Here is a 25,022-nt window from a genome sequence, read left to right on the forward strand (position 1 = left end):
TTATGTGAAAACGCTTACTCCGTTTCTTTGACTTAAGATTGTTCTGATTAAGTTATCGGAGAGAATCTGCAGCCACAGATCTGCATCTCAGCGGCGAAAAGCTCTGTGGAACAAGATTTGTCAGCGAAAAATGTGAAATATTGAATCTGTATGATTTTTGCTTGCAAGACTTGATTGTGCTCGCTGGCTGTTTTCTCTTTTACTTTGGCTTGTCACTGTGATGCGTGATGATATTGATGCAGTTGTGCGAGTGTGTGCATGGTTTTAACTTTACCCACCTACCTGCACCCCCCCCCCTTAGTCCAACACCAGGCTAAAGCTGGTGCGGAGCCTGGCAGTGTGTGAAGAGTCCTTCCCTTGCCCTATTCCTGAGCCTTCAGCAGCACCTCAGGTAAACAGTCTCCGTAAATACCCAGAGTGCATTCACATTGGAGATGTCCTGGTGAACCCCGTTTCCAATGCATTGTGTTGAAACTGCCATCTATTGCAATAACTATTGCTCCAGTTTACTTATCGGTCAAACAGGCAGAACTAGGACCAGAGAATCAGGCTCTTTGCCTGTAAAGCTCTCGCTGTACCGTCCACAACTTGCAATGCTAACATTAGCAAGTAAAAAAAATTAAATGTATAAATTTTACATCATTACAACAGTAAATGTGTATGAGTGTAAAAATTGGGAATTTATTTAGCCTTTTTTTACTCTAAGCTGAGTTGGAACAAAACCATATTTCTTTAATCCTTTGATTAAGGGAATCATGGTGAAGGTAGTTTTACCTTTCAGCTCCTATAGTATTTCTTAAAAGTTAAAATAATTTTTAAAAATTGAATATTTGATTCTGGCACCTCTCTTATTGAAACCACACTCTGTTCATATTTAGTAGATGTTTCCTTTTCTTCAATTTACCTTCATCTCATCGAGCCCAGTGTGAACTAGCTGCTTCCCCGACACCTCAGCCCAATATGTTAAGCTCAGGCCCACATGCAGCGCACTGTTATGCTGACCCTGGACCAGTTCTCCCTTCCAGCTCATTATAACCGAGCAGGTAGACCTCTGATGCTTGATTAGTGTCCTTCGTCTGACAGCTATGATTAAATACCTGGCCGGGACCGCCTGATGAAAACATCACCATCATCAAAACAGAAAGCGTGGAGCACCAACGGCGAGCCGGTCGTTACTCTGCTAATTCAACTCTTCTCTTTACACCCATGCCCGTACAAAGCCCCCCCCCCCTTCGCCAATCAAACTTAGTCCATTACATGCCACTCTGCACAGCTCCCGGCATGCTTTCACACACACACACACACACACACACACACACACACACACACACACACACAGGTGAGTCTGTTCCTGGCGTTTCAGCCAGTCAGCACCGAGCTCCATAACCAGAGGGCGGGTGTTATTCCCACAACAGTCTCGCATCGTCTGCACTCACACGACGTCTTGTATTACTGCCATCAATCATGTCCAGGAAATTACAATTTCCACACGTCAGCTACAGAGAGCTGTGGAGCGCTCTAATTGAATACTCCTGATATTTCCCCCGCTACTGTTATTGGGCCCGGAGTCGAGACTCCTTCTGCGGCAAACTAACCTAGAGGGGATGAGGTAAAGCAATAAAGAAAGAGAGGAGGGGGGGGGGGAAACACATTAGTGGAGTACACATGCAGCTGGAAGATCACAGATTCTCAGTCAAATCGAAACATTTCCCGTTGTTCACCATTTTACACCATTGTCGCCTCTGTCAAAATATGAGGAAAAAAGGCCTGTATGGATCTAAAGGTTGTGCGTCTCCACATCCACCACCACCCTTACAATGCACGCCGGGCTGTCAGCTGGAATCAACGGCCCAATAGTCGCGGGTGTCTGAATACCCAGCGTACTTTTTTGTTTCAGACTGACAGCACATTCATTACGTATTCAGAAGGCCATCATTTTCCCGCTGTTCCTCTTTTATCTGAAGGTAAATGGATGTCAGGAAACAAATGAGGCAGCTCGCAACAGCTGCACATCAACCGGGCGGCGTCCACGTGATGCCGAGGGTGGCATTAAGTAGCAAACATCACCGCTTCATGCCAGGAGAAGCGGGGGGGGGGAGAAATCCCTTTGCTTTGAAAAACACACACACACATATACAAAGTCGCTGTCACTTCCACAACACGCAATCCTAGACTCATTTTCACTTTCTCCCAGGCTCGCTCAGGCAATTAGTCAGTCACGCTTCTCATTAGCATATTACATTTTCACATATAATCACCGCGTCTTAAAATGAAGGAGAACGTAGCGTCTCATTATCTGGCTCCGCAGCTGTTACCGGGATCAAACTCGTGACCTTTTTGGGCTCTGAGCTGCTCTCCCAACCACTGGGTCACCCCCTTCTCTCACGCCTTCATTCATTCACTTCTCTCTCTTAACACACACACTCTCTCTCTGATGTTAGCTTTCCAGAGTTGTGTTTAATCCACTTAGCGTGCACCGGCAACCCCTCTCCTCTATTCAGCTCTCCTTTTCAGGCTTTGTGGAGTCGCCTGAAAAGCAAATCAGATCCTGCTCTGAGGCGTGTGTGTGTGTGTTCGTGTGTTCGTGTGTGTGTGTGGTAGAGGAGGCGAACGACTGGAGTAAACTAAGGCCATTTTTAATAGATCTCTCAAAGCATCCAGACCCGACTTCAGCACAGTTGATCTTCTTGAATTTATTTCTTTATTTTTGCAGTTGGGTTTGGGATTACAGTGAAACTCCTCATTCTGTTGAAGTTTTATCAAATGAAAATATGCTGTGTTGTTTGATTTCAGGCTCCGATTCATGTATTATTCAGGTGGCTTAATAAAAACAAGCTAATCTGGCAGATTAATTGCCATAGTGATTTGGAATTAATGGACGCAGGCGCATTATTGCCAGGCAGGAAACAGGTTTTCGAAGATAAACCAGGAGAGTTTATTAGGTGTCTTACAGTGGCCTCTTTTTTTCCGAGCTATTCTCTAATTAACCTCGAACCTCAGGCAAGATCATGGAGAATGAAATGCCTCATATTAAAATACCTCCTTTCTAAATTAATATCTTGCGCCTGCTCATTGATCAGAAGAGTCCTGGGTCACGTTTATCTTTTGACGTCCTCAAAAATGCTGACACTGTTGGACTTGGTGAAATTCACACATTCCACCAAACGCGCACCTTTTTTAAATTGGTTATATTTCCCCCTCCTCGAACAGGATGGATTCCTTCTCCAGCCCTTTGAAAAGGAAGAACGAGGAACGCAGGACCAAGCCGAGAAAGAGGACGTCTCTGACAAGGTGGACAAACCTGAGAAAACGCAGAGGAAAAGGCTGTCGAGAGGTGAGAAATGATATTAAACCCACGCTGCACTATTCCTCTCCAAAATACATGTAGATTTTTTGGGGGTTCCTATTTGCTATATTAGAATTTTTTCCTGCATATCGTAACCTTGACTTCTCATTCCGATGCATTTTAAACATATTCATGTCCTTGAACCTTCAGTGAAAAATGAATTTAAATCTATTTTATACAAGTTTGGTTTGATTTTTTTACGGTTAAAATCTTTCGTAAAGTCCTGATGAGACCGAAACTGATTTACTTATGCGGGGACGGGAGCTGAAATATTTCCATTAACACCTCAGCTTTCTTTACATCACAAGCACCTGGGGCCTCATTTATAAACATTGCTTACTCCCAAAAAGCAGCTGGAAAAGTGCATGTGCTTTTCCTACATCCAGAATTTGGAATTCATATGTAGGAAATTGTGGCGTGCACCGTTAATGTAATACATATAAGCCATTATATCATGGTGACAGGGTATCTGATGGCAAAGTGTGGAAATGAAGCCAAATGCTTTAATGATACTTATCATACAATCCTTGTCACTCAGACAAATTACAGCCTTCTAATAATTACATCCTTTACCTTGTCACGAGGAAAATCCGATCCTAAACATTTTTTTTTTCCTCCTCTGGCGCCGTGCCCTCCGGTTTGACCAAAAGCACTTCTCCATTTGAAATGATATCTCATTATGGGCCGATAATTGGCGTGATTCAGTTAATTGCGACAAGCTCAAGGTGTGAAGCAATTATACAGATTCCCACAGGCGTATAAAGGTGTCTGCTTCCCTCTGTGGAGCAACACTCCTGATGAGGCAGCCTCCAATTATAGAAAGCAGACACCCACAGAAGGGGAGTGAGCGCCGGCGTCTCCCGACTCCCACTGACGGCTCCTATTCTTCTGTTTGGCACACGGGAACATGTTTTTTCTTCCGGTGTCAACGTCGTTACCCGTCCACCTCAGCGCGCACTGCTGCTGATTCAAGCTGCCACACTTCTCTCTCTCTTTTCCTTCTGCGTATTGGTCACATTGTGAAGTTTCTCTTTTACCGAAGTGTAGTGTGACTTTTATTTCGTCACTCACAGAGCGCTGAATGACAGGCTGCTTGATTTGCATATCAATATTCATAACGGGCGTTTCATTAGCAGTTTATCATTAATTCGGGGGGGTTAACGAGGTGGAACAGTTCTTTATTATTCATAGAGAGGAAACCATATTGAGAAGGTTCAGATGAGGAACTGCTCGATAAATCAGGAGGTTTGAGCTCATGAAGATTCCTTCTTTACGCCCTGTCCACACGAATGCAGATGTTTGTCAGTGTGCAATACGGAGCATTTGGGAAACAATGATTTCCCTTCGCCCGCTGTAGCTTTGTGTAATGAGCATTTACCGGAAACAATGGCAGCTATATACTGGTTTCTGTGCATTTTGTTCACACTGGTAGGTCTTATTACAAGTTTGCAGCTAAATTTGGCATCACTGCACCACATCACCATTCACAGGCATCTGCCTCGCCCAGTGTTACTGGGAACACAGCGTTCTTCTCTGGTATTTGAAGCATAGTTGTCTCGCAGTAGTGTGCACAAGTTCTTAGTGTGCAGGGAACAATTACCATGGAATCTGCTTTTAAGAAATGAGCTGCATTATTTTTGATCACTTGAAACGGTTCTCTTTTCAGATTCCAGTCAAGACTACACAGATTCAACTGGCATAGATCTCCATGAGTTCCTGGTCAACACACTGAAGGGCAACCCCAAGTATGTTCAACATTAACCTTCAAGCACTGACCCTCCAAAGGCTCACACCAGCAGTTTACTGTGAAACACACCTTTTCAACAAACTGAGGCCACATAATCTCACACAACTTTAAAACACAACTCCACTTCTCGATCCTCACATTCTGTTAGAACTCCTGGATGAATGTCGTTGTGCTACTTCCTGGTGTGACCAAGCCCTTTCTGTTGTTATGAGTAGTAACTAAACATTGATGAGTTTGAAAGGCCCTCGAGCTTTTAGTGTGGCAGCAGAAACCTGCTCACACGTTTTGTTTTTCCAGGGATCGGAGCATGCTTCTGAAACTGGAACAGGACATCTTGGACTTCATCAGCAATAACGAGTAAGAAATATTAATTTAAACACAAGTGTTTGGCCTTGTATGGGTGTATTTCATAATTTCATAAAACATTTCTATTTCCCTCCCTAGAAGTCAAAAGAGAAAGTTTCCACCCATGACGCCTTACCATAGGATGCTGTTACACCGAGTGGCAGCCTACTTTGGAATGGACCACAATGTGGATCCCAGTGGAAAATCTGTGGTTATCAACAAAACCACCAACACTAGAATGTGAGCCTCTCTTTCCTGATTCACCTACAAACTCTGAGCATAAATAACATATCAGACACTTGAAGGAGACATAATAATATCATTTTACCTGTTAAATGGTGGTAAATGTGCTGTAGCCTTAGCTGCTAAAGTCAGTTGACAGATGAGTTATTTTCCAGCCCTTCCTCGTTACTTAGCATATGTTGCTGTCAGCATCTGCCTGGAATGAAGCTGCCACTAAAAACTCCTGTGAATTCCCCCCCCGACAGACCCGATCAGAAATTCTCCGAGCACATCAAGGATGACAGGGCGGACGATTTTCAGAAACGCTACATTCTCAAACGAGACAACTCCAGCTTTGATCGTGAAGACAGCACGGTGGGTGTTGGGGATTTTTTTTTTTTTTTCTCTACCAAGCTGTCACTTTCATTTCTGACATGTTGGTAAGAGTGGGACAATCTGGCGTCCCATACATAGCTGCTAAAGAAGCGTGTGTGTGTGTGTGGTGTGTCCTTGCCAGATTCGAATGCGTTTGAAAGCTGACAAGAGGAGCAAATCGATGGAGGAGCGGGAGGAGGAGTACCAGCGAGCCAGAGAAAGGATATTTGCACATGATGTGAGAGCTGTTAGTGTAGGCGGGCTGGGGGGGGTGGGGCGCCATGTTGCACAAATCTTTGTGTCATTTCTATTCATGTGCAAATTCTGTAGATTTCTTGCTACCAATTACCACTGCTGGATTTATGAATTTCTAGACGGTTAGCTCCCCTTTGTAGACCTGCAGGCAGTTGTACTGGCTTCAAAGCAACTGCTATTAAATGTAAAATGTATTAAATATATTGATAAATATTATAGAATCGAATCCATAAGGACACAAGATTTTTTGGAAACGTAGCTTTAAGAAGACCTCAAATGTTTTGAATTAACTCAACTTCTTTAACTGACTGTAATTTTCCTTTCCCCCCACAGGTAGATCACTATATACTAGATAGAAGGTAAGCTGTTAAACTGCATTGATCACATGAACACCAGCTTCACTTCACCTCCTGCATGAATTGTTAATTGAGCATCTTTTTGAACCTCTTCACTTTGAAACGAATCACTTGTGTGGTTTTTCCTGTCGGAACAGCGTCGGCTCTGTCATGTTTTTTTAAAATGGTGGATGTCTCATTGTGTCACCGCCTGTTCCGTAACAGCTCTCTCCTCCCTCCAGCGCGCAGGATGAAGACGCATGCATGAGCACCCAACAGAGGCGGCAAATGTTCAGGTAGGCCCACCCTTTCGTCACACATCATTCAGCCCCTTTCAGAGACTGCACCGCAGGCTGGCGGGGGGGGGAGAACCCTGTGAATCGGCGTCTGTCTTAATCGGCTCGCTCAGGAACAGGAGTGCTGATCTGAGGATTTGTTTTTCTGCTGCTCGAGAAAGCTTCTGTGAAATGGGATTTTCAGCCCTTCAGCCTCTTCATGTTGGACAGGCTCCTCGGACCAACGCCGGCCAATTAGACCATGAAACCATTTCTCCACATGTCATCTTTTATTGATCAAGAATTGGTTTAAATCAATGTGTTTTTTTTGTGGGTAAAAACGCAGTCATGCTGTTGTTAAATCTATAAAAGAATTGATTAATATGTTTTGATAAGATGAATGTGTCGGACCGTGTTTGAGGCCATAAATTGAGAAATATACAATATATAGTTGGTTTTTTAAAACTATTTTGATAAATGTTTATTGTCAAAAATGTCCTTGTTCCACATTCTCCAAGTAATCTTAAGTTTTCATCTACTTGTCATTTGAACTCTTCTGCCTTTTTGGACTGTTGATAAAAATAATTGTTCAACTTGTTGTGGTTTCCCTCCACAGGCTACGGGCCGGCCGGTCAGGCGCCAGCCGACAGAGCAGCTCAGAGACAGAAACGCTGCCGCGGCACGGCGAGCCTCGGCCGTGGAGCAGCACCGACAGCTCGGACAGCTCCAACCGGCTCGCCCCGCGACCCGCCATCACCAAGGCCAGCAGCTTCAGCGGCATCTCCCCCGGCCTGGTCCGAGGGGACAGCACAGCCAGCAGCAAGAGCACCGGGAGGCTCTCGAAAACAGGCGAGTGAGGCAGACGTGGAGCTGCGTCACACGGCCGTTATACAATATTTAGAATCTGCCAAGATGCTGGAGACAACGTTCTCAGAATAACTTCAGGTTGTTTAAAATGAAATGAAGCAGTGTAGAAATATCTTACTGAGGGAGTTTAAACCACAACAACAGTATTAGACGATATTCTGCCATCCACACAGAAACCAAGTCGTGCTTTATTAGCCTATGATTGATGGTGATTATATTGTAAATCTAAATTCAGAGGGATTTGTGTAGCTATTCTCTTTTCATTTCCTCAGACAAGAGAGAGAAACCCTGCATCCCAGCGTTAAGAGGAAAATTCAGTCATTTTATTGTACAAATGGGGGGGGGGGCAGAAATGTACATTTTGCATTGTCAAGCAAAACCCTCTGCCATTCGAGGCACTTGAGGTGTTATGAGAACAAATGTTTGTTGTCCTGCCGTGGTCAATAAAGTCCGTGGGCCGGCGCCGGAGCCGGACAGCTGTCAGGAGTAATTACCGCGCAGCAACGCGCTGATGGACGAGGCTCTTAAAAAGTGTTGTAACAGCAGTAGTATCAAACTCGGCAATGAGGAGCTGCTGCATAATGTAGAAGTGCCACGCGAGTCACCAAGATGAAGTTAGGGCCTCTCCCCAGCTGTGAGTGCTTACTCCACAATATGATACATTTGTAAGTTGATTGGCTGAGATTAGATGAAACGCGTTCTCCGCTGTGGGCTCGTCTTCTTATTTACGCTTGTTGGCCGAGTAGCTCTTTTAAAAAGTTGTTTACGAGGTGGCTGGCTGCCCTCACTTAGTGTTTTGGGAGTATAAGTGGAGGAGACAACTTGCCTGTGCTGCCTTGTCCTCCTCAGCCCTAAAGTAACCTTTTTTTGCAACAGGCAGTGAGACGTAACAGGAGCTCACCTTCGAAAGGATAAATTCACTCACTGGCATTTTTTAGGATTTTAAATTTGTATCGATTACTTAGAAAGCTCTGAGAAGCTTTGCCCCCAAGCGATCTATCAGATTTGTTTCTGCCATGTATGTCCCGCTCCCTCAGATCCCCAGACGTGTTGCTTGTGGATCCTTTGATTGAAAAACAAAGGTGACCGAGCCTTTGCAGAATGACTTCCCTGAGGAGATCAGGGCACAAACTCTGCCTCATCTAAATAAACCCACTTGTTTAAAAGTGCTTTTCAGGGATTTAACTTTATGGCGTTTGAGTTCATTTTCCTCTTTGTGTTTTATAATGTCATTAGTTTTTAGTGCTCTTAGTGTGTTTTATTGTCTTAGCTTTCTTAAATATCTTTTATTGAAAAGCACTTTGTAGCTGGGTTTTGAAAAGTGCTTTATGAATAAACTCATTATTATTTGTCATTCTGTGAAATGCAGGAAGTAGATGATAATGTTTTTGCTCTGGCTTTTTTCAGGTTCCGAATCATGCAGTAGCGTCGGCTCCTCGTCCAGCTCGATATCCCGTCCCCAGCTGCCTCTCCCAGCTTCGGCCGCAACCCGATCCAACATCCTCAACACGCAATTAATCCACCCGGCCGCCGACACCAGAGGCCCCGGACACCCGGAGATGATCAAGAGCATCCCATCGCAGCCGCCGCCAGCTATAGACACAACCAACTATTACGTGTTGCCGTTGGAACCCTCAGCGATCCCACCTGGCAGTGTTCTGGTCAACCCACACACAGGTGGGTGATCAAGTCCCTCCAGTGCTTCTCTCAGTGAATCACAAATCACCAGGAAATTAAAAACGTTTTCTCAACCCAATCCCAATCTCCTGCATTAAATCAAAGTATTTTTAGCCAAACTAAATCTCTATGTCCTTTTAATTATCTGGTGTCCCAATGAAACTTTATGGCATCTGGACAGAATTACATGTTGGCATGCGGCTGCACTCGGTTTGTCAGACCAAAGCAAGCTGATCAAAATGCATCGGACAGATGAGAGGAATCTGAAAGTATTCATCATGAGCTGCAAACTGAACTTCTGTTGCTGCCAGTTCCTCTTGTGTGTCCTCTCGTGCACTGGGTGTGTCCTGCACTGTCACTAGCACCATAAATCAAGTGTTTTCCTTTAGAGGAGGCTGAGTTATTAGTATGTGCACAGCTCACATCATGTCTCCTTATGCATTTCATTTAACAGGCAAGCCTTTCATCCATCCCGACGGCAGCGCTGTACTTTATAACCCGGCAAGCATCGTCCCCGCTGCTGGCAGGATTCCACAGCAGGGGAAACCCCCACAGCAGCCAATCTCTGCCGCAGGCCAGCAGCAGACCACCAATCATCTGCACTCCCAGGTCAGTGGGTGGGGCTTAATGTTCCAGCTGGAATCTGGAACGTGGGATTTGTCTGAAAAGTGTTTTTTCTTAACCTCACTAACTTATCGTGTTGAAACTGGAGCTGATGGTGGGATGTTAGGAGCTTCACTAAGCCGTTTAATTAACCATTCACCAAAACCCCTCCCCCAAAAGGCAATCGTCCAATCATCAATTAGCTCCCATGTCTCAGCCTGACGAGTCGAGTTTTGAGTTCGAAAAGTGGAATCGAAAGTAGCTGGTCGCCCACTTTCCATTTCAACTGGTAAAATTGCCCGTTTTTTGTGTAAACTGCGCATCGAACATGTGCAGCGACAGCAACTTAGCAAATGGTCAGTTGAAGCTTCCACCATTTTACTATCAACACCCTCCAAGTCTCATGCCCTGTCCCTCTGTCCATCTTCTTCTTCCTCCTCTTCCTCCCTCAGCCGATCTGTCCTCTCCAGCCGTCCTCTGAGCCTGTCCACAACCCAATGGTCTCTTATCCTCTTCCTCCCTCTCAGTTCCTGCCCATCTGTCCTAACCAACAGTACACTGTGGTACAGAACTTTTTCTTCTTCCGTTTTATCATTCTTCCTCCGTCCCATCTCCTGACAGACCTGGCTCATTACGAGTTTATCTACACTTTTCTCTGAGCTGTGAAATTCAATTTAAACTGGTTTCTCTAGAAAACCCCAGAAAGATTCTACTCAAGCTTAAGAAAAACTCAGAGCTCTGTTTAGATCCAGGTCTTCATACTTTTATCTACGTGGCTTTTATGTTTGTTTTAAATTTTGAATTTACTTGTATATCAATTCGTCGACTCCTCGTTACTGTAGGTTTAGTATAATAAGGTCTTTGTAGTGATATGTAAAATCAAGCACAACATTCTCTCCCCTTTCCAAATACAGACCCTATTATTTCTCCTATTAACTATTCCATTTTTAATTTTTTTTCTTGGTGGAAAGGTGCATCTAAATCCAGCAGGAGCCATTACCCACATATATAGATCATGCATTCACTTAACCTCATTTCTGACCTGGTTTTAGTGAAAGACATGCCTCTGTGACTAATTATGCCAGTCGAAAGTCCCATTAATATTTAATTCATCAGCAGATGTTAACACTGAATAATCCATGACTAAAACACTACTCTTCCAACAACATGTCAGATGACCTGGACCGGCGAGCGCTGGCGATACAGAGTCAGCTCGTCTCTGCAGACCTGGGTCAGATTTAAACACGGCGTTTGTTTAAATCCTCATGTGGAAGTCGATTGGACAAATGTCTTTGATTCAGCACTTAGCTCAGAAATCAGTTGACTGTCCCTGGGGGGTGAAGTGAATTGATACATAACCTGAGCTGATTCGCTGAGTTAAAAACTGTGACCCAGGTTTCACCGTCAGTGCTTGTGTTGTGTGTTTATTTGTGTTTGCTGTGTAAAATTGGATTTAATTTAGTTCTTCAGAAATGTAACCCTGAATTCTCCTTCCAGCCCGACGTCCTAAACGCCCAGTTCAGTCACATGACTCTCACGCAGCAGCAGCAGCCCAGCGACAGCGGAGCCACAGCTCAAGACAACCGCCACTATCCAACTTTGTACCACCACCACCCCTCCTCTGTGATGCTGCAGGGAGCCCCTCCGCAGCAGGTTGCTGGCTACATGATGGCAGGGCCATCAGGAGGACACTCAGGGGTGCTACAGGGTCATCCTGTCTCACTCCCAACTCCAGGCCTCAACCAAGCGTACTCCAGCTCCACACCGGGCCCCGCTGCTTTTCCCGGGGCCACGTTGAACCAGCCGTTACTCCAGCAGCACGCTTACTTCCAGCAGCCTGTACAGCAGGTACCGACCCCCCGCTGTGCTTCTCAAATCGTGCGGTCTCTCCAAAGCTGTTTGAAAATGTGCTAATTTGTCACCGCGTGTCGTTCCTGCAGCAGAAACCAGCTTTTATGACTAATCCCTTGTTTCTCTTGTTGCTGGGGAATGGATTAAATGGCCGCTGACGTGTTACACAATCCTTGAATTTGTGTTCTGTGTCTCCTACAGATGTCCATGTGTTACTGCTCTTCAGCCCACCACCCACACTGCTCCACTCAGCATCAACAGCAGCAGCAGCAGCAGCATCATCATCAACAGCAGCAGCAGCAGCACCATCATCAGCAGCAGCAGCAGCAGCACCATCATCATCAGCAGCAGCAGCAGCAGCACCACCACTACCGACCCCCGGTCAACACGCTGTCCTATAACTGCCCTCAGAGCCAAAACCTGCCCCAACAAGGTAATAACAGTCTTTTTTTATATAGAAATACATGTTAACTATTGCTTTTTGATTTTTTTTTTAGAAAGTCCAATTATTTTTACACACAGCCATACACAGCATTTTTTTTTTACAAAAAGTCTGTCTTTCACCTCTATTGTCATTATATCCAATTAAAAATTGAGTTGCAAAGCAAAACGCTCCGGGGGAACCAAGGAAGCAGCAGGTCGTCCTTTTATTTCTTTGCGGAACCGCAGCTTTAAATAGAGCTTTGAAATAGTTACATTGGTCAAATCAAAGGGTATTTTAATGAATAAGATCCATAGTCTCTGATGGGGAAGCAGCTTTCCCTTGAATCTCCAGACTTCGTGGGGTTCACAGCGAGGCCCGGCCTTCCCTGCGTTATCAATAGACTTTGTTCACCTCCTGCTTTGAGTGCCTAGATTGCATTTTTGTTGTTCTTCCTCTCCTTATTTGTTTTCTCCGTGAGGGAGCTGCGCCAGCCGCAGTCCGACGGCTCTAGTGAAGGACAAATATTTCTCCCTTGCTTTCCTCCCGGTTTGTTTGTTTTTACGAGTTCAGATGTCTCCCCGGGAGTCATCTGCTTGATTATTCTGCTTCTCTGTCGTCTTTTCTTTTTTCCTTTTCACCACAGGAGCTGAGATTGTTAGCTCCTGCTCAGTCTCTCTCTCACCACACACTCACTCTCTCTCTCTCTCTCTCTCTCTCTCTCTCTCTCTCTCTCTCTCTCTCTCTCTCTCTCTCTCTCTCTCTCTCTCTCTTGCCTAATGCTGGATGTTGTCTTTGTACAGTTGTAGCTTGTACGGTCATGCACGCACACACTGCACACACACGTCTCTTTAAGTGGCTGCGGCACTATTCTGTCATCTGTAGGCTGCAAATGCGGCTTCCCTGCTGGGGACCCAGGGAATAGACAGCGGACAAATGAAGCTGACCTACAAAGGCAAAGGACAGCAATTATTTCTCAGGGAAATGGTGGGAAAAATGACTCCAGCGCCTCGCTTCCCTTCTGTTATTTCCAATAATTAAAAACAATACATATAAGACCATCTAAAGGTGGAGACACGGCAGCACGGGTTGCACACATGATAAATAATTGATCAGCGGCAATTCTCTGAGGGCCCAGTCGGTGTCCACAGAGAAACCTGCGAATGTTTCCACTCACTTGCATCAGACAGTCGCCATCACCACAGGGCTTCGGCTTCAGTCATGGTCATTCTGAGTAAAGCCTTTCATATTTAATGTGAAGGTACGACGGATCTTCCCTTAGCCTTTACTATTATGTGATGCTAGAGGTTATTAAGAGGTTCTTTGACGTGAAAATGCCCATCGTCATTTCCTCGACCCCAGAGTGGATGTCATCAGAATGTCTGGATCAATCCAACCAACAGTCGAAGAACCAAATATTAAATTTAAATGAGGGGAAGCGTATTTTCACAAGCTGAAAAAGCCTTTTAATGATTAATAGATTATCAAAAAGATTGACAATTAAATTTTAATTGATGAAACTTAAACCGACTGTAAAATGAAAGATAATCAGCTTTGATTTTAAGTAATGATGACATGTCAACAAAATTTTATTTGAACAGGCACTTGTGGAATCAGCCATTGCTAGAGAGAAAAGGTGGCAGTGATAAATCAACCAACTTTCCAATATAACTAATTTTAATTCATACTTTGATTTAAGCATTGATTGAAACAAATGCAAAGGTTGAACACTATAAATTATGCGTTGAATGATGCAGGTAAATAGTCAGAAACCAGATATTTTTTTGTGTGGTTCTTAAATGTTAGAATTCCCTCATCTTGGGTTTTTAAAACATCTTGAGGCTTTTATTTTTAACAGATTCTGGGTTTAACCAATAATGAAATGTGCGAGTTTCTAGAAATCCAATAAATATTGTCCATCAATAATTAATATATACAAACGATGTGGTTACAAATCTCTGGTCTGAGACGGATGGACAGTGTGTGAGATGTCCTGAGTCTGAGAGGCGGGATGCGGGGCCGGGACGCTGTCTGAGAGACCTCTATGAATCTCACAGTGAACCGGTCTCTTTTTCCGCCCCTCACTCCTCACCTGCAGGACGTACAGGAACCCGTCAGTCTGTATGACCGGAGACCAACTGTGGAGCTGTCACTGAACGAGGACGGAGTTGTGTAACTTAAAAACTCTTTGCTCCGTCCTCGCTGATGCCTCAAATACCTGAAACTGCACCAAACTGTCCCCGTCCAAAAGCAGGGCAGTGATCGACGGCCGGACACTCATTACCTGCCTCTGAAGGAACTTTCTAAATAAAGACAGCCCAGTCTCCCCTCATCTGCTGCCCACTGGTACGGAATAAAACTGTGTGCATTTGATATTACCCTCATTTCATGCTCGGTTTGTAAGTGAAGGTGGGAGACGGGGTGGATAAAAATAGTCCTCCCCCCCTCGGTTCCTCGCGGAGCATTTTCATTGTCTAGCTGTACTTTCCTCCCAGGGCGGCAGACTGCAAAGACACCTTCACAAAAGGACGTCCTCTCCTTTGTCACTTGGATTTCCACATCTGTGTGTCACCAGGGACACTATTTTCAAATGTCTTTTTTTTGTCACCTTGACATTTAAGGGTCCGTCTCTACCCCCTCAGGCTCGGAACAGGCGCCGCCATTTTAGGCCAATCCGTAAAATGGCTGTACCTGTGTGACTTTGTGTCGTCTTTTTGTGCGACGTTTTCTTTGGGCGCTCTAAGTGCATTTTTTAAGAAGTACTTTAGAAGTGCGACCCCATTTTGTGTTAACCCACTCGACCAAATCACTCGTAGAATGTTTTTTTTTTCCCAGGCAGAGACGTGGCCCGGCCACTCAGGTTGCATGTTCAGGCCACCACAGGCTAAATCAAATATATTGACTTTCTCATTTATTCCAAGAGCCTCAAAGCTGCTAAGCTGTAACAGCTCAACTCCCTGAGCAAAGTCCCGACTTCCACAATCTTTCAATCTGCTGCAGGTTCCTTCATTTAATGTCTCTTTAGTCTAATTGTTTTAACAAGAAAATTTAACAGCAAAATGTCTTTATTTTCTTGTAAAATCTTGAGTCTCCTCCTGCTGTGTTGCACATGAATCCTGAATATCGTATTGCATTGTTTTGTGTTTCATATTATTATAATCGAGAGTCACCTTTCATCCGGTCACGCCGTTATGCCTTTTCTCCTTTTGCCCCAGTGCACCAAGCCGTGATGCCAAACCCAGCGTCCAGCTACCAGACTGTAGTGGGCGTGCAGCCAACACCCAACCTCGCCCTCACTGGCAACCAGCAAAGCAATATGGGCAACCAGATGCAAGGCATGATGGTCCAGTACCCTCCAATGCAGTCTTATCAGGTAGGTTTTAGAAAGGGAGGCTTTTCTTTTGAGTGTCAGATATAATAAAATCACCAAATAGCTTTCAGCTCATTTAGTTATGAATGAAATTTGCTGTTTTCAGGCTGATGTTGTTCTTGTAGAGGAACAAGGAGAAACAAGGTTAATCAAGTGTACAGACATGTTTTTATTGACATCTTGAGTTATTTCTCCTGAATAAATCTAGTTGCATATTTTCCTAGTTGATCTAAAATGTCTCCATGTGCTTATAAAATCAGTTTTCTATGTTATTCACTTGATTCGTGTTTGTACAATGTGTTGTTTTCTCCTGCAGCAGGTTTCTGTGCCACAGCAGACGTACCAGCAGCCAATGTTTGTGTCCTGCCAGCCGGGACAGGGGGCGATGGCTGTTGCTGGCATGCAGCCCTACTACAGCCTGCTCCCCCCGAACCAGCACACCACCATGAGGTACGGCTGAAGGACGATCATTTGATCTCCTTTTTTATTTTATTTTATGACCAATTTGACAGAATTTATCAAAGCGATATCGTGGCTTTGATCCTTTTGCATTTTGCATTTAATATTTAATCTTAAAGATAAAATACTGACATTTCAAAATCTATTTATTTGTTTTGATACGTGGGAGAAATTTGTTAGCAGCAATATTTCCTTAATTTTTGGGTGTTAACATGATTTCAGTACTAACCCACTTTACATTGACGCATTTAATATTCAGTCTAAAGTCCAAAAGCATCTGATTTAAATTAATTGAGTTTTCTGTTGCGGCCCAAATGAACTTAAGACATGTTTACACTGATAATACACTTGTTCTGATTTATGGCCGTCCCTGTATTATGACAGCTTCTAATCGCTGAAGTCGCTCTAATCGGGATTACATTGAGTTATTAGCTCGGCTTCGTCCCACAAACCGATTTGCGGGCTCTTGAAGCCGTTCCTCACTTGTGAAGGTGCCTCTTATTTATAGACATAACAGGCCTGATGAGTGAATCCCCACAGCCCCTCTGAGCCAAGGTCATCGTTGTTCACCGTGGGGGGAAAAAATGAAGTTATTACCAGGATGCTTTTGGCGAACTGGGTCTGCGTGCAGCTGATGAATGTCGACTCTGACACCCTCTCGAAGAGCCGTAGTCATTTTCCTCCAGTCCTCCTCCTCCGCTGCTGCTGTGGAGAAGTGGGCATCACCGTACCCTCGCTCATTATAGCTGATTGATAGAACTGGTTCGCAGAAAGCAAAACATGTAATTAGTTTCTTCTTCCGTGGACCCAATCAATCTGGATAGTGTTGAGTGGGGCACTACTGGGACGTTGGTGCGTGCACAAACACCAGACAGCAACACAACCGCGCGCACGGAGTCATCACCTGCAGGAGAACAACGAAACGCACACGCGCGCACACACACGTGCGCGCACAGAGAGGTGACTTTCTCACTGTCCCAGCTGTAAAATGAGGCTGCGTTAGTAGGGCAGTCGTCGTGGATGATTTATGCGGCAGCGTTGGGAACAGCTCCCTCTTCTCCCACGAGGATCGACCGTCCACCTGCAGCCTGCTTTTTCACCAGCTGCACACGAGTCCCTGCAGACGGGCTGCTCACCGTGCAGCGTGCCGACTCTGCAGATGGACTTCGCTGATAAATTTCACATTTAATACCTCAGCTGCAGCGCGAGGATCTTGCCGCTCCGGGAGGTTCACGTCTGTGCAGGTTTAGAGGGGATTTTTGTAAAGGCTGCCGTAAATGTGAGCATTATGTTAGACTGGGAAGTATTTAATGTCTTTTAAAAGTCTTAATTTGCTGAACACTACACAAACTTGCTGTGTGTTCGTTCACAGTTCAACAGTGAGTTTCCTGCCCGCCCAGATGATGGAGCAGCTCCAGTTCCCTCAGTCCCAGTCCCCTTGTGTCTCCCAGCAGCACCCAGGCCAACAGTACGCAGGTACGCTCGCCTCCAAAGCTGTAAAATTCCAACATCTGCAGGTGGATCATGTGGTGAAATGAGCATTTTCACTTTGTCCGTTATATTCATTGTTTCCCCCACTGTCCTCCTTTCCTAAATGAAGATTCTGTGTAGTTTATCATGTGATGGCAGCACAGCTACTTACAAGAAGCTCCTCATAAATTATTTTTAAAGATATTCAGTGGTTGATATTAGTTATGCAGGAAAAGGGGAGGACAGAAAACAATAGAGGTATGTATTTATATATATATATATATATATATATATATATATATATATATATATATATATATATATACACACACACACACACACACACACACACACACACACACACACACACACACACACACACACACAATTGGTGTGGCAGTGTCACCATCATCAAGTAACATGGAAGGAATAAAGGAGTAATTGTATTATGTTTGATTAAAGAAATAACAATGTAAGTGATCAAATGTGGTATTAACCTTTTCACTCAGAAACTTTATCCCTTTTAATTTTTAAAGTATTTCCACAGTCCAAGCTACTTTCATAATAAGTAGATGATGGATGTGATGTCCTGACTTGATTATTGAAGCCAACACCAGTATTGATATGTCAGGGTTTCAATAAAGTGATAACGATATGTTGGCTGAGTTAGATGTATTTTGTGACCAATGCAAGATGGACGACAAAGATATATACAACGCAAGATGTTAAACAGTTGTTTATAGAACAAAACTAGTAAAAGATTGTGTAGAATACAGGTGGTAGAATGGGGTCTTGCAGGGATTCGTCTTTTTGAGGTATGAGACAGTGTTTTAATGTCTCGCCTGTTCGGTGTTGGCCTTTAGAAGACTCACAGAATCACTGTCCAGAGACTCGGGTGGGGCGGTCTCCTCACTAATGACCTTTATTATTCATGTCTGATATCACGGCAGGGCAGCGGAGGGAGCCATCATTTCCAGCTCGTCAGTAATGAGGTCAGATGAAGGTCTCACGGCCGCCTTACCTTCAGCGTCACCAGTAAACATTTTTAATTGGCTGCGCCGGGGCCAGAAATAATCGGCAGATTAAGTCCAAATATCCACTGTCCTTGCGACTGTTATTAGGTATTATTCCATAAATCAACAGCGGCGTCAGCTGTGTAAAGTTTGCCATATGATTTCCAGTTTCTATGTAAAGAGAAATTAATTCGATGGAAACGTGTTGTATGTTTTTTTGAGTTCACGGAGCAGGAGGTCACATCTCCACGTGTTTGTTCTTTTCCTTTAAAGTCACATTATTCACAGCCATGCGTCAGGAACTCGTTAGATAATTGGATCTCTCGGATCACCGCGGTGGATTTAGCCGGAAAAGGGGGAATGGTCTGTTAATGCACCACGGATGTGCCTTTTATAATCTAGGCACTTAAAGCCTAATTGTTCAGCAGCTAACGGTGTGAGAGTTTTCACTGATGAGGCTCGGTGCCGAACAAAAGTGCTGAGAAGCAGCTTTTGGGCCCAAATGCATTTAGTTTATGAGTTTACTCTGGTGCATAGCTGACGAGTTGAGGGGATGAATTAAATCAAATTACTTATATAAGGTGTCTGACTTGATTTTCCTTTTGTCAAACACAAATCTGTCATTTCATATTACAGCTTGTGTTTGCATCTATTTATTTTTACGTGTGTGTGTGTGTGTGTAGGGTTGTTGCCGCCGGCCCCCAGCAGTGGCATGGTGATGCTGCAAATGACAGCGCCCCCCTGCCAGCAGCCCCGGGCCCCCTCCCCCTGCCAGCGGAAACAGCCCGGCTACAAACACCCAGGGCCCGAGAACCAGCGCAGCCGCAGGCCTGCCGAGCTCCCGCCGCTTCCAGACATCACCCAGGTACAAACGCTGCCCAAGTGCAAAGACTAGGAGGAGACGCAAAATGCAGTGAAGCCATTTTCCCATAATGGTTCGAAGTAATAGGATTGTATTTACAACCTCTTAACCTCATTTATTGTCTTGTGGCTTTGAAAACATTTAATTGAATTAGTGGCCCAGAGGTTCAGCTTCTTCCTGAGCATTTCAAGTTAAAGTATAAATGTGCTTAGCAAAGGTTGCTCACATAGGACAATGCAGACCTCAGAGTGTTAAATGTGTGTGTATATGACTGAGTCTCGTCTCCTCGGGCTAAAAGCAGCCTCCCTGCTGCCAGTTAGGTTAATGTCGGAGTAAACAGGCTCTGCAAATGAAGTCAACACTGCCGCAACCTGAAAATGAGGAGAAAATAGTCCTTAGCATTAGGTTGTAATGGTACATTAGTGGGACTAATGTGGAGGGAATGGTGCATTAAAGCAACGGCTCGAGCGACAAAATGACTTTGTGGAACGAAGCCGGAGCTGAGGTTTGCTTTTTTTTGAATGAAAGTGTTTTTTTGTGTTTTTCTCCCCGTTCTCTCCCGCCGCCCCCGTCGGTGTGTTGTGCGTAGAGCAGCCTGCGCTCGTCCCCGGCGCTCACTCACTCGCCAGGCCAGCCGCCCAGCGTCAAGGGGCTCCTCCCACCAGGCATCTCGCCCATCCCTGTCATGGCCCACCACCCGCAGCTCCCTACAGCCTTCTGCCACAGTGGACAAGGTCGGGCCACTCGAGTTCACTCAGTCACACACACGCAGTTCAACAGAAGACATGCTCGCCAACATGGCCGCCTAATTAAAAACAGAGGAAATTATGTTTGTGCCTTAATCCTGAGTCTGCACTGGTACATTTTAATCACAGAAAAAAAACCTGTTCGCAGGCAAGTTAATTATATTTCGTCGGGAAGCTTTTCCCACAAAAATGATTTCATTACAGCAAATAAAAGAAAATCGTAAATTATCACCATGAGCTCACGATGATAACATCTCTCATAACACTTTGAATTTAGCGTGCACGCTCACTAAGGCAGCCAATCAGACATGACCTCCTGTTTGCTAAAATTCCAATGATTTTATTTGTTATTGCTGTGACCTTCAGGTGAAGCCCACTACTCTCTACTGGGCCAACCTCTGCATTACAAACCCTCCATCAGACCTCCGCTGATCCACACTGCCCACATGGTGACCAAACACCAGGTCAGTCACACACACACCAAACCTCTTCTATCGCTAAGACATGGGATCTTATAATAAAATGATGTTACTGGTCTCCGCTCCTCCCACGAATCCACCTCTACCTGTCCTCTGTGTCCTCAGGGTCCACTGGGGGTTTGGCGTAGCGGTCATGTGAGGAAGGCCAGCAGAAAACCTCTGTCTTCAGATCTCAGTGTAGGTGAAGCAGGTAATAGGAAGTCCAGAGGGAGGCTTGAGTTCAGTGAACCTTCGCGTCGCCGGCAGTCAGACCTCTCCTCCGCGGCAAGAGGCGCCCGATATCAATCTTGTATATAATGAAGTTTTACCTCCTTAGTTTTGTGCGGGAATTCAGGCGATGCGCTGTCAAACATCAGGTTGGAAGACGTCAGTCATAAAAGGAAACTCGTGTAGAAAAAGCGAATCCCGTGATAAATCCAGCTGCTGCGTCGTCTGTTCGGCAGATTAACTGAAATAACGTTTTTTTTTTTTTTATTGTGTCAGAATATGCTTGCTGCGCTCCGTTGCCGTGGAGGAAGGCGTCGTGTTTGTGAATGTAAGCAGAATAAATTACAGACGGGGCAGAATCCACACCTGGCAGTGCAACCTGCAGCCCTGGCGGTATTGTTGCTGAAAGAAAAAGTGCTGATTATTTCAAATATCGCGGCGTAATTTTCTCTCGCACTCGCCGAGCTGCTTCCTGCGTTGTTCAGGTGCTCGCGTCAACAATCCCTCCAGTGCCATCAACACGGAGGAGCTCATATGCAGCCGCCTCTTAGTTATTTCTTATTTTATAACATAATCTATTTTTTAATCTTTAATCTACCAAGAAGCATTAAAACCCCAACCATATATTTTATATTATTTTGCTTGAGCGCGCTGCAACAGGTTTGACCGCCGATCGACCCAAACACTTAAAAGCCGACTGCAGCAGTTTATTGAAGCCTCCCGATGGTGCAGGTCTGATTTTTCTCTTCACCCATGACAGTTGTTTTTATTTACTGGCACTGCTGCTCACTGTGTCTGTGTGTGTGTGTGTGTGTGTGTCTGTGTGTGTGTCTGCAGTGAGCACTCACATCCTGGAAGTGACAGATCCTCCAGAGGGGATCAGCTGTACAGACTCCAACCACCTCCTGGCAGAGCTCTGTGAAGGGGGCGAACTGATCCCGCGGCCGTCGGACCACCGGCTGCGCAACACAACCAGAGACGCTCCCGGCAGAGACCTGGCCTCATCACACTCTGTCTTTGCCATGCTACCCTCCAGATACGCTGTCCCAAGCACCGCGCTCCACCACCGCAGCCCCCGGGCTTCCTTTTAAACTCCCAATAAACACCAGACACGAGCGGGAGCGGCGCGACTCGGGAGAAAGCCGCCTCATAGCCGCCGAGATCTCGGTGCATCTAAGGAGCGCCACATCAACGCACATCCAACCACCTGCCTCTGCTGCCTCAGTCTGGACCGTCTCCCAGACCCTGTCCAAATCCAAAAACAGTATCTAATGTTTGAAGAATGAATGTTCCTTTTTTTTATTTTGTTTTTAGTTTCTTTTTAATTCTTCTCTGGCCAAACAGGCAGCAGCACCCACCACTTTGGGGTTCGTTAGTAAAAAATGGCTGCTGAGTTCAATTTGAGGCTTCCTCTTTTCTTAAAAAAAAAAAAAAAAAAAAAGCAAGTTTGCTGTTTAAAAGTGTTCAGAGAGCTTTAGGATTTATTTGCCAGCTAAGATGTTTGTGTCTCCACTGTGGCTCTTCTCATAGCAGGTGTACGAGTGTGACAGCAGCACCATATCCAGCAAGACATACACATAATCAACCGGAGTCTGGTTCGAGAAGGTTTTTGTGCCCGCTTTAGACAATTAGAGGATATTATTTTGTTTCAATTTCGCATTCCATATCGAATTCAATTAATTTAAGTGATTTAATCGACTTAGATCAGTAAATTTGTCGCCGTGCTCCAGTTTGAAAGTGAGTTAATCACATGAACGGGTGTCGTCTCTTGTATAACATGCTCCCGACAATAAAACACGCCGCAGCACTTGTACCATGTGAGCCCATACAATAATAAACACTGAATAATAGATCCACTACCTGAATAATTTAACATCACGTTTCTACACAGTGAATGTTGCGTTTGCACTGAAGTGACGATCAAGGACGGAGATTTGATTTGAATCAGACGGGGCCTGGATTCTCCTCTTTTAAACCCCTCATACCTGTTTGTTGCACTCAGCCAGGCCACTTTCTTTTATATTTAATTAAAAATGTTTATATGCACAAGAAAAATGCAATCGAGTTTGTCACTACTTCATTTTGTTTTGGGTTTTTCCTCTTTGTGTGACTCATAAGAGGAGTTCTGTGTCCGGCGTGGCCTTTCTTTTTATTCTTGTTCGACTCTAATAAATGTTTTCACCACACGTGTCGACATAACTTTCTCTGAAAGCCCAAAAAAAAGGACGAGTATTAATTCACAGCCAGCAAATGGACGCTCTAATTGAACGTCTCCTTGTAGGAGGATGTTTTTAACAAAATGTATCAGATGAGGCAACTTCTCTGTGGATGTTGCCGTGCAGCTTGTTTCTGTGCCTGTTGGGCATTGCAGACATATTTGTTTTTCTTTGTAGCCTCATTTCCAGCTGCATAAATGAGCCAGTTTGCATTTAAAGCTGCAGACGGAGTCAAATGTGGGGAAACAGAGACTCTCAGTGGCCAAGGGGTGTCACTGCAGTGGTTATTACACATCTTCAGGCAGAGTGAACTGTCTGATGGGGACAGACTCCGGGACAGTAGCAGGATGGTGGTTTGTGTCCGGTGTCCCTGACCACCTGTTGCCCACCTGAAAGACGGTGGACAAGCTGACCGTTCACTTCTAGAGGAGCCGAGGAGGTCACATCCCCCCCCAACATGGCCGGAGTCGCCTACGTCACTGGACAAAGCTCAAGGTACAAAAACTGTATTGTAGCTAAAGTCAGGCTACAAGCTAATTCATGTAATTTAATCAAACCCATTTAAGATCATATAATATTAGCATCTGGATTTTCAACCTATATCTCAATATGTGCGTCTTTACACAAAATAAACAATATAAAGATGGCTGACATGACGACGCCCCAAAGTGTGAAGCCAAAATGTCTCAACCTCCACCTGCTGCTGCAGTGCAGCTCGTAAGTATTAGTTAATACCGTAATGATGTACGTTATGAAACGGGTTGAAACATCATGATTGGTTGAGTGTGTGTATCACTGCGACCTCTCAAGGGACCCCTCCATGTCCCATCCACTAACATGAGGGAGGCAGGGTCTCCAATGCTGCAGCCAGCCACCAGGTGGCGATAAAGACCTCTTTTAGGGGCCTGTCATGTCGTCCATCTTTATTTACAGTCTGAGAAAATAATGACATCACCAGTGTTCAAGATTTAAGGTGAGAACAGAAAAACACATTCAGGTGAACGTGGAAACAAATGAACCACTGCTCTGTGAAGAACGATCAAATATCGACGTTAAAAATATAAACTTTTTAGAGGAGGGGCCACTTTGACGTTTCATTATCTCGTATTAAGATTTTATTATCTTAAAAATAAATAAAATTAAAAACCCTAAGAGCCGGGATGTGCGTACTTCATGGCTGCAGGGGTCAGGATTCACAGTCACAATTTGATTTATTTATTAATATTATTTACTAGAAATAAAAACCCTGAAAGACCTTAAATAAACATGTTGCTGTGTTTGGTTCCCATTGGAATCACTTAAAGCTGCAGTGTGTAGAGAGGTGAAATATAAAGGACACATGCGTGTGTACGAAGTGATGGGTGGAGTCAGATTTTGTGCACGTGAGATTTGGAAGCATCGTTATAAGATGAAAAATCTTGGTGCAAAAGGAGGAACAGGACGGACAAGACGTTGAGACAGCTTCATTCCACTACTGCCACTGTCGGGCCCAGAAGATCCCCCCCCCAATCTGAGGCTAATGTCTCGTCAAGGGTTTGTCCACAGAGGATGGACGCACACAAAGCTCCAGGGAGCAATAGACGATATTTCACCAACACAAGACAGGATTTCAGGAGAGAATCATTCGTCAGACCTTCAGTTTCCAGTCTCCTGTTCTATAAGGGGGGGGGACTGGAGCTGAAATAGATAGATGTAATAATCAGTGAGCACAGGGTGGTGCTGTTGTGCTGCATATTCATAACAGCAGCTCCTGCAGTTTGAAGTCATTTGTCTTATTTTGTTGACAATAATAAAAGTGTGTAGATGCATCTCAGCAACTCATTTGATTCACAAATAATATTTCTAGAAATTAATTAATATTCTGTTGATAAAGAATCAACA

General features: G+C 44.7%; 1 protein-coding gene across 21 annotated transcripts in view; it reads left to right on the top strand.

Annotated features, from left to right (window-relative positions):
- LOC117775239 (R3H domain-containing protein 1) overlaps window positions 1–23,111 on the top strand; it is a 38,544-nt gene extending 15,433 nt beyond the window's left edge. For 3 of the 21 annotated variants that reach the window (XM_034608209.1, XM_034608217.1, XM_034608201.1), the window contains exons 5-27: window positions 302–391; window positions 3,211–3,334; window positions 5,013–5,091; window positions 5,391–5,450; window positions 5,538–5,678; window positions 5,927–6,035; window positions 6,178–6,273; window positions 6,624–6,649; window positions 6,868–6,921; window positions 7,517–7,749; window positions 9,175–9,444; window positions 9,899–10,053; window positions 10,500–10,610; window positions 11,545–11,895; window positions 12,100–12,331; window positions 15,535–15,692; window positions 16,006–16,139; window positions 17,521–17,624; window positions 19,315–19,496; window positions 20,083–20,227; window positions 20,606–20,703; window positions 20,824–20,908; window positions 21,763–23,111. In XM_034608209.1, coding sequence (XP_034464100.1) covers window positions 302–391; window positions 3,211–3,334; window positions 5,013–5,091; window positions 5,391–5,450; window positions 5,538–5,678; window positions 5,927–6,035; window positions 6,178–6,273; window positions 6,624–6,649; window positions 6,868–6,921; window positions 7,517–7,749; window positions 9,175–9,444; window positions 9,899–10,053; window positions 10,500–10,610; window positions 11,545–11,895; window positions 12,100–12,331; window positions 15,535–15,692; window positions 16,006–16,139; window positions 17,521–17,624; window positions 19,315–19,496; window positions 20,083–20,227; window positions 20,606–20,703; window positions 20,824–20,908; window positions 21,763–22,016 — 3,291 coding nt within the window. In that variant the 3' untranslated portion in view covers window positions 22,017–23,111. The remainder of the gene's footprint in view (window positions 1–301; window positions 392–3,210; window positions 3,335–5,012; window positions 5,092–5,390; window positions 5,451–5,537; window positions 5,679–5,926; window positions 6,036–6,177; window positions 6,274–6,623; window positions 6,650–6,867; window positions 6,922–7,516; window positions 7,750–9,174; window positions 9,445–9,898; window positions 10,054–10,499; window positions 10,611–11,544; window positions 11,896–12,099; window positions 12,332–15,534; window positions 15,693–16,005; window positions 16,140–17,520; window positions 17,625–19,314; window positions 19,497–20,082; window positions 20,228–20,605; window positions 20,704–20,823; window positions 20,909–21,762) is intronic. The other 18 variants (XM_034608253.1, XM_034608272.1, XM_034608227.1 and 15 more) reach the window with 17 other exon arrangements.
- The last annotated feature ends 1,911 nt before the right edge of the window (window positions 23,112–25,022 follow it).

This window comes from Hippoglossus hippoglossus, chromosome 2, assembly GCF_009819705.1.
Source record: "Hippoglossus hippoglossus isolate fHipHip1 chromosome 2, fHipHip1.pri, whole genome shotgun sequence".
Taxonomy (NCBI): Eukaryota; Metazoa; Chordata; class Actinopteri; order Pleuronectiformes; family Pleuronectidae; genus Hippoglossus; species Hippoglossus hippoglossus.